General features: G+C 37.3%; 1 protein-coding gene across 1 annotated transcript; it reads left to right on the top strand.

The window, feature by feature from the left end:
• Positions 1-5,283: 5,283 nt before the first annotated feature.
• On the top strand, positions 5,284-9,065 carry LOC108676671 (protein Mpv17). Its single transcript, XM_018164788.2, has 4 exons — positions 5,284-5,435; positions 6,085-6,200; positions 7,082-7,303; positions 7,952-9,065. The coding sequence occupies exons 1-4, from the start codon at positions 5,327-5,329 to the stop codon at positions 8,102-8,104; spliced, it is 600 nt and encodes a 199-aa protein (XP_018020277.1). The 5' UTR covers positions 5,284-5,326; the 3' UTR covers positions 8,105-9,065.
• Positions 9,066-10,116: the final 1,051 nt, after the last annotated feature.

A 10,116-nucleotide genomic window follows, 5' to 3' on the forward strand; every position in this document is an offset into this window, starting at 1 on the left:
TAATGAATTTTTTCTGGTGATGTGCTGTTCAAGGGCTTTTGGCCATTACTGTTGAAATTGTAGCTCTACGGGCGCGGTTAAATTTATCCATGGCCATTGGCTACGGGTGAAATTATCCATGGCCACGGGTGAAATTGTCCCTCGTTGACGGGTGATTTTTGCTCTTGTACGGGTGACTCCTGCCCATTATTCCAGTCTGGTCACAAGTGTTGTGTGTAAGGTGATGGAATCTGTTATGAGGGATAGGATTATAGATCACTTGACTGTTAACATCTTCTATCAGACTGTCAGCATAGCTTTATTGCTGGCAGATCATGCACCACTAATCTCCTGTCTACCTTGAATAATTGGACTCGCCTGCTGGATGAAAGGGTGCAAGTGGATGCACTGTACCTTGATTTTGCCAAGGCATTTGATAGTGTTCCGCATGAGCGACTGTTACGTAAAGTGAATTCTTTGGGAATAGAGGGAAATGTACTCCAATGGATCAGTAATTTCCTAGTAGGCAGAAGACAACGTGTCAGCATTAACGGAACCGTATCAGACTGGGTAACTGTGCGAAGTGGTGTACCGCAAGGAAGCGTTCTTGGACCTGTTTTATTCGTCGCTTTTATAAACGATCTACCAGAAGTAGTGTCAAGCGTGTGTTCCATGTATGCCGATGACACAAAAGTTTATAATACAGTTAAGGATGCGTCAAATAAAATGCAACTGCAAAATGATCTTGATAATTTAGTTGACTGGGCTGATGCGTGGCAGCTGCGTTTTAATGCTGACAAGTGTAAGGTACTTCACCTCGGCAAGAACAATGAACAGCAAGCTTACAGCATGAGAAGACACGGTTGCAACGAGAGGGTTATGATTGAGAAGTCTTGCGTGGAAAAAGATCTCGGAGTTTGTGTCGACAGGGAGCTAAAATTTTATAGGCATATCGAAACGCAAGTTAATACATCCAATAAACTGCTTGGGCTGATCAGACGCTCCTACGAGTACCTAGATATAGAAATGATGAAGCTGTTGTTCACCTGTGTCGTGCACTTAAACCTAGAGTTTGGAAATGTTGTGTGGTCACAGAGACTTGAAAAGGACAAAAATTTAGTTGAGAGTGTTCAAAGACGTGCAACAAGGATAATTAATACCAGGATTAAAGGGCAAGTCTTATGAAGAAAGATTGAAGATTATGAAGCTTCCCAGTCTCCGTTATCGTCGCCTGCGTGGTGACCTCATTGAAGTATACAAGTATACTCATGGTTTGTACAACAGTACAAGGTCCCAGAAGGATTAGCCTACTAGAATTTGAAACAAGAACCAACACCAGGGGCCACAGCTATAAACTAAAAAAACTGCGGTTCAACTTATCCACGCGACAACATTTCTTCTCGCTTCGAGTCACTGACATGTGGAACAGCCTCCCTGAAGATATTGTTGACGCTCCGAGTATGAATGCGTTCAAGAACAGACTAGACAAGGCCATAGTGGCAAAGCAGAGAGCTTTTTAGGCTCTGTCTCAAGTTCATTTTTGAGTCCTATAAGTAGACCAGTAAAGTATCATGGATACCAGCATTATCATACTTGAGAAATTGATTAAAATCTTGAGTAAATGAGGCAATTAAAAATGAACTGATTCTAAAAAATCTCTGGTTTGTCACTATGGACAAGGCCATGCATGAGCATATGTTCAGTCTTAAAATGCCTCGTACCCTACGGAACATCTGATATCTAGAAGCGATTTTAAATCTACCGTCCGTAAGGCCAGTCTAGTCAAGAAAAGTACAAGAATCGGCGACAGGCCTATTTATTTAATGCCGAAGATACCATACTATACTATACTAAGACAATTGGCAGCGTTTGTGGTAGCTCCTCAGAGTTTCGAAGTAAGAACCATCCAGGGGCTAGAGCAGGAGCAGCCCTGTTTCAGCCAGCTGACTGCTTGCACTTGCCAGCAGCCAGCAACACTGTTTCTGCGCCGACGGTCGGCGGTCGCGATATCGTCTTCAAGTTGTCATTTTTAACTTAGAGCACGTATCATTTACAAAGTGACGAAATTATTTAGAATCGGATAAAGCACCAATGCACCATGCTGTAACATTACCTGCTCCAGGATGCTGGGTATAATATAAAGTAGGCACAGTGAGTATCGAGTAGTACCTAAGTAGGTAGATGGTCATTCGTCACCAGCATGATTAGCCATGAACTACCGAAGTAGCTAACCGAACCGTCAAGTGTCAACTTCAACTCACTCAGTGAGTGCAATCTGGAGCCTGGACACAAGTCGCCACTTCCTAAGAAATTCACTTAACTCACAGCTCGTCAATTAAACAAAAAAATACTAGAAAGAAGTGCAATTTGTAGGGTTTGATTATTATGATTAACCCTTAATAACTTCACTGCTGTTATAATCGCGCTAGAGAGCTAAATGGCTCAGACCGCTCAGTTTTGTTTGCAAAATAGATCGTTTCTTTTGATGACCGGCCACCGGCGTCATAAGTGCTGTGGGCTGGGCCTGTGCAGTGTGCCCTGTGGCACAGTGGCCGTGTGGCGAATGGCGATGTTAGTCATTCTGTCATTGACTTGGTAGCATTGACGTTGGCAAGTCATATGATGCGTTATGCGTAAGCTGTATTATGTGTTTTAGTGTATAATGTGTATTCAACTGTATTGTAACCAAGAGCACTCTGATCCACCTGCTGCAGGCTGCAGCTTAGGCCTATGATGCATTAATTTTTTGTTGAATGAAATTTTTTTGCTGAGCAAGGTAAATGTGATCATAATTTTTTGTTGTTAATTGATTTTTTAGTTAACTGGAACCTTTGCTAGCTGAGGTTCTATAGTAAATGCATTTTTAACTGTGTCCCTTATTCCTACCCTAGCCCTAGGCATAGTGGCAAACCAGAGCTTTTTTAGAATCAGTTCATTTTTAATTTCCTCATTTACTCAAGATTTAAACCAATTTCTTATGTATGATAATGCTGGTATCCAGTATACTTTATTGGTCTACTTATAGGACTCAAAAATGAACTTGAGGGAGAGTCTAAAAAACTCTCTGCTTTGCCACTATGGCCCTAGGGCCATAGTGTAAAGTATCATGGATACCAGCATTATCATACATAAGAAATTGGTTTAAATCTTGAGTAAATGAGGAAATTGAAAATGAACTGATTCTAAAAAATCTCTGGTTTGTCACTATGCCTAGGGCTAGGGGTGTCCTTTATTACCCCGTCATGCGGAAATGGCTGCCATTTTTTTTTTTTTTTGGAATGAGATATGCAAATTCTGTCGATCACATTTTTAAGCTAACACCTGTGTGCAACTTTTCTGTAAGAAAAATTTTTTAATATGGGGAAGATTTTTTTTTTGCTACAGACCTTAGCAGAGGTACAGTAGTCAGTAGGTACTTTGTCCCGCTACTAATGGAATGAGCATTCTGCTATTTTTGGCTACTGTGCTCCTAAATTACAAAGGAACATGGTCATTAAAATACCACTATGATTCGGAATCTCAAAAGTTGCCACTGAACTCTGTATCGCCAGTATCGGCATTGCTTACTTCATGAAATTTCTAGTCAGCACTCGGCAAAGCAGTGATTTTTAGACTTGTCCTTTATCATAACTTGATCAGTTTGAGTTTAACAAGTAGACTGCAGTAATGACTAATGATAAGGTGTAGTATTCACTGCCCAGTGCCCACTGGTTCTGGTAATGATATAAAGTTGAACTCTCAAAACAACCTGCCCACTGCCACAGGCAATTGTGGCTGTGGCAGTGTGACCTGTACGCAGTACGCTGTACCATCTAACCTTGCAAACACCTTCTAGTTCTAGCAGGTGTTTCTGCCAAACACCTGCTAGTTCTGCCAGTCTGCCCCCCCTTGGCCAAAACTGCCTCCTTTGTATGTAGGGATTACTCAGGAGTCAGGAATGTTTCAAGCCTTCAATTTCTCTCACGTACTCAAAACTTCATAAATCACAAGATCCCTTCCCTCCATTTTTCTGCATTTACTGATTTAGGAGTTATTGTTCTACATCTCTTTATTCTCTTACATCACTACATGTATTTCCAGGTTGCTAAATTAAGTCAGTATTTTATTACTGTTTTGGCATTGATGATTGAAGAAGCTCATGTTGCAACCAGCCTACTGGTAGCAGGCAGCCCCTTCAAAAGTTAACCAATTTTTGAAACATTTGGAACCTTTGGCCTGAATATAGTTTTATTGATAGGAGATAATTGATCTAGCAAAATCTTGCAGCTCTAAAAATGGCAGGAAAGTTTAAGTCCCTAGTAAAAGTAGAATGGTAGATATATTTCATGGTCCACGCCATCCCCCATGTATGTAATATATACATGTTAAACTTTCAAGCAGGGTGGAATTCTAGAAATGGAGGTTCACTTATAAAAAAGCTTTCCACCCAAGGTGGAATGCTTTCCTTAGATACAGTGCTCTGCCAGGTGACTGACTGTAAATGAAAAGGAGGATCAAAAGGGGATGAACTGTTTCAGTTGTACCTATAGTAACTCAGATTTGTTATAAAATTGTTTGAATGTCTCTTGTTTGATAGATATTCTCTATTTTTCTTTTATTTAATGGATTTTTTGAAATTTTTCCAGGCTTTTTGTTTGTAATGATCAAGTTTAAGTTGAGTATTTAGTTAACCAGTATTGTAGTACATATACCATATTTGGGGGCGGGGCTTATGGGCACAACCAATCATAGCTGGAAAGCATCCCCATCAACCAATCACAGCTAGAAAGCAGATAACATTACAACTTCATTAACCAATCACAGCTGGAAAGCTGGAAGGGGCTAAAATCACAATCCCATAAACCAATCACAGTTGAAAAGTGATAGGATATGTATAATGTATATAATAAAATGGACTGGAAGTGGAAAGTTCCTGGACTTTCCAACCTTCCAGGTCCTGCTTTCCAATATGCTATGTGTACTGGTTAATTTAATATCCCTCTAGAATTCCACACTGCTTTCAAGGAATCAATTAGGTGGATAATGATAGTGATATTTGATTCTGTATAGTGTGTAACATCATTTTTTGGGTTAATGTCTGTCATCTTCCAGTAATAGTCTGGATATTAATACCTCTTCAGCCTAGATCTGTCAAAGATCTGCCTGGGTAACTCCCAATATCTCCAAAAAAATAGAGATTATCAGAAAAAGTTGAAATTTTCAAATGAAAAGAGCTCTAAAGTGGAAATATATTGAAAATATATTGTCATAGTTGTAAAAAATTTCTTGATAGAGAATATTAATATTTACATTGATGAATTTTTCAGAGTGTGTTGAACTTAACTATTAAATTTTATGTACAGCATTTATGTTTATAGAACTCCTATACAATTATTGTAAGTCAGCCATGAATATTTTCAAATTTTATGGGTCTTTAGTGAGGAGATATCCAACACTGGTGCAATCACTGCAAGCAGGTTAGTCTATTGAACATCTGTTATGATCTGTAATTGGCTGATGATGACAGAAGGGTATGTTAATTCATCTTGATTTACTATGGTATATATATACATGAAAATTTATTGAGTTTTTAATATGCCAGCTTAGCCTCTTGTTAGTGCCTAATTGCCCCTATGAGTTTAAACATAATATGGTATAATCTTTTCTTTATAAATATCTGCCTCAATATCTTATTATTTGTTGAGTAAATGAATGCTTCCAACATAGTTTGATGGTGAGGCACATGTTTAGCAGAAGCTCAGTTTGTTGGTTTATGCTTTATAACTAAGTTAAAAATTTTTAAATGCCTTTGAGGCATTGATGAAAGAGCAACCTTAGTGTTAGAGGACTAAAGATTAAAATTCAACATTTAGCTAATTGATCAAATTTGCAAAAATTTGTATTCAACTTCCTTTGATGCCATACCTAATAGTCTGACACACGCACCCATAACCATATTGGAAACTGTATAAAATATGTTCCTCATTGTATGTGTGCCAATGTAGGACTTCAACCAACCATATCCCTGTTACTGCTGTACCAATGTCTGCATGGTATAACCAAACTCACAGGAACTTGATTATACAGCCTCTTTTGTATTTTTTATAATGTATATTTTTGGCACAGGGAGTCTAATGGCAGTGGGTGACATCACTTCACAAGTTTGCATTGAGAGACGCTCAGGACACCAGTTTGAATGGGCTCGTCCAGCACGTTTTTTTGTCCTTGGCACCTGTATTGTGGTGGGTCATATTCTTTGCTAATATTGCCCACCCCTTTACTGATTTTTACTGAAATTCTTGTTTTGAATGTTATTCTATTCATGGTTGTCAGTTTCTGTTGAATTTTTTGTTTGCTAGCACAGAATCCAATTCTATGTTTTTGAGTTGAAGTATTTACAATTCTGAGTTTCCAGCCTATATAGAGTAAGGTTACTTTTTGAGGGTTTAGTGTCTGTACTATGTTTCCATTGAGCTACGGTCTAGCCTAATATCAAACTTGAGTTCTGAAGCACGTTGTATTGGAGTGCATTCAGTGCAGTTGTATCATATTTATACATGTTACATTTAACAACTTGTTACCAGACCATTGGCAATACTTTTTAGTGCCCTTGTTTAGAATTTTTAATACATTGCGAAATACCATAAACATTATCGTGCCCATGAAGAAAGTTTTGTTTGCTACCTATACTAATTCTGTTTGCAGTGCACTGCCTAAGGCCTTGAGAATAAAATATTATATGTTTTCAAGTTAGCTATTATATTTAGTAGTAGGTTGCTGCTCCTTGTTTAAGTGCTTGACACTTATTGTACATAAAATTGATCTGTATAAATTTAAATTGAAAATCACATAATAGTTTTATCATATTTTGACACTAAAGTCTAATGGGAGATCTATGTAAAATGTGGGTTTGAATAGGTCTCTCTAGTTGGCTGACTCATGTGTTGACAACTTTAAGCATTTCTGGTACCATTAATAAGAAGTATATTTTTACTAATTTGTTATTGTATGCTAATAGTAATGGAATTCAGGATAGGCAGATTCTATTGTTGTACAGATTATTGATCACAGACAAGGCATTAATCTGCTAGTTTTTTTATATTAATGGCAGCTTGCACCACAGGGCCCCACACTGAAGGTGTGGTATGGATATCTGGACCGGTGGTTTGGTGCTCAAGGCAGAAGAGGAGCGTTCAAGAAAGTATTGGTGGACCAAGCATTGTTTGCTCCGACCTTCACTGTTGTGTTCCTCACATCTCTGGGTGTTCTTCAAAGAAAGAGCTTTGGGCAGATCAAAGAACAGATCAAGAGAGATTATGTTGACATCGTCCTAGCTGGTTACATGGTCAGATTTTCTATCCTATTTAAATTTTTTATTGTGAACTTCTCTGCATAAGAACTGTGCTGATGCTCTCAAACGTATAGCGCTGCTGTTACAGCTCTTTGGCACGGAACATTTGGCAATTTTTTGATTAGAATTATTGTCTTCTTAACCCTGATTTTGTTCCTTGCGGTAATAGGTAACTAGTATGTGATACGGTATGTATGTATGTATCACTTTAGTGTTATAGGAATCAGAGTGACCCAAATATGAAAGAAAGAAAATATATGTAGGTTTCTTTTTATAATATCCGAATGGAAGAATGATTTTAGTTAGTGATAAAAATTTTTAAAAATTCTTATTATAACAGTATTGTCTCATTTCATTTTGAATTCTTGATATGGGAAACTTTGCCGTCATGATCAGAGGCCTCCTTGGAAATATTTGAGCCTTCAGTCTTTACTTCTAATTGTTCAATGGAATTTATTGAAAATGCTATCTAACATTGTTTTAGTTAATATGAATCAAGTATGAATTTCATAAAACATTGAAGTTTTGGGCTTACGAAAATCTTGGCTAAATTTATTTTAGTTAGGAGCTTGTCATTAGGACAACACTATCGTACCATTTTGTTCTGTTGGTTATTATTTATTTTGTCTCTCTGATTTGCAGGTTTGGCCAGCTGTGCAAGTGGTGAACTTCTCGTACGTGCCTCTTCATTTGCAAGTGCTGGTAGTTCAAACGTTTGCCCTCTTCTGGAATACATATCTTGCTTGGAAGACCAATAGAGAACTCGAAGCATCTCCTGACCTCGATAAAAGATGATTCATAGTATTCTTTAGTTTTGCTGTTTGAATTTTGAATGAGACTGTGTATGGGTTGTTGTTGTCTCTCTAAATGCGGATGCAGATTCTTTTCACGATGGCAATTACTGGCACAGGTATATGTCCACAAACTGGCGTGTAGTTTGTCATAAACTGCATTTGTCACAATTCTGCACAGAATGGGCAGAGACCAGCCAAAGGAGCTGGACCATGAATGTCAAGACCACTTAACACTAGTTAACTAAATATTCAATGGCAAGGATTTAGCTAAAAAATGTAATATTTGCTGATCAAAGAATTCTTGGGCTCACCTTCATAATCAGTTCTGCTAAAAGTTTACCAACCATTGCAACCTATTGGCTATTTGCAAGATTAAACTCTTAAGTTAAAAACTTCAGGTGGACATATTGAATGATTTTAAGTAGGTAACGAACTGTTTTTTTTCTTTTCGTGGCCGAATCTATAATTCTATCTGAAATTTTCGAAAGGCCCGAACACCGCAAGTGGACGCTTAAACTGTAAAATTATAACCCAAGCTTCCATTTTCGTGGCCCGTTATTTACTGGACTTGAAATTTCACGGGGTGTGAGACAACCTTTTGATAATAAAAGCTCTGGCACATACCATCTACTAGTCATTGATAGATACGATTGTTTGCAGCTTTTCTCTTCTCAATTACTCCTACTTATTTTTATTCATTTTCTAATGAACTTCCTATGATCAGACCTGGTCTTTGGAGGTCTTTGGAGCTGCTCTTAGCCTCGTTGCTTTGTAGTTTTTTCATTGATTTAGTGATTGGAGTCTCGTCCACGTATTTCTTGTCACATATATTGTCAATAATCACGCTTTCAAAAACCGCCTCAGATTCATTTGTTTGGTCGCCATGTCGACGTTGTTTGTGATGTTTAATGTTACGTTCGATGTGGAGCTAATCGAGCATATAAAATTAGCCTAGGTGTCAATTGGCTTGTCATTAGCTTCCTTTTCTGAAACATTGTGCCACCAATTTTTATAATTTCTTAAAACTAAGTGGAATGCCTTTGTAAACGGTAGAATGTTTACATTATGAGGATTGCCACTGTTTTACAAAGGCATTCCACTTAGTTTTGAGAAATCATGGAAATTGGTTTCATAATAAAAAAAACATATATTTATATATATATTGAAAACGTACGAATAATGATAGAGAATGCATAACATTCCAATTTGCAATGAATCAAAACTCTTCAAATGACGTTAACAGATCAAAAAGCAGGTCTCAGCAAGGTATCGAAATTCATTTTCAAGTTAATAAAAGCATTGAAGAATTAAATTAATTTTCCATTAATAGAAGCAATGAAATTAATTTGTCTTTATGCAGTGGCGCCCAATATTAACCGACCGACGATGACTGGCCAATCCCAGCTATCTGTTTCCAAACTACCGAAATTGTCTGAACTTTGAGATAGTTTTCAGAGTCATTTTCCGTTTAAAATTTCCTTGTAGTATCTTACTTACATGTATTATGTATTAAGGTCCACCAAAATTTCATTCTTCAATGCTTTTATTGACTTGAAAATGAATGTTGATACATTCGAAACGTCGTTAAATATATTATAAATCCTTGCTGAGACCTGTTTCTCGATCTGTTAACGTAATTTGAAGAGTTTTGATTCCTTGCAAATTGGAATATGATAGCATTCTCTGGTCATTATTCGTACGTGTTTCAATAAGAAAATTCTGCCATCTAATGCTAATTTATATTTATATATTCTGTGTTATTTGTTTGTATTCTTATTAAATTGCAACTAAGGGCAAAACCTTTCAATTTTTTAATCGTCCGACGGATAATGATTCTTGCTGCTATTAACAGTCTTTCATTATAACGACTGCTAAAGTAAGCATTTTTGTCACAGTTTTAATATGTTAGAAAGTAAATGGAAATAAACTTTTGTATTCCTTGAGACGCGTGAGCCAATACCCGCTCAAGCGATCGCAGACAGAGGCTCAAGTTTTTCTGTGGGAACGGTCTTA

Source organism: Hyalella azteca, unplaced genomic scaffold (genome assembly GCF_000764305.2).
Source record: "Hyalella azteca isolate HAZT.00-mixed unplaced genomic scaffold, Hazt_2.0.2 contig8774, whole genome shotgun sequence".
In the NCBI taxonomy this organism is placed as follows: domain Eukaryota; kingdom Metazoa; phylum Arthropoda; class Malacostraca; order Amphipoda; family Hyalellidae; genus Hyalella; species Hyalella azteca.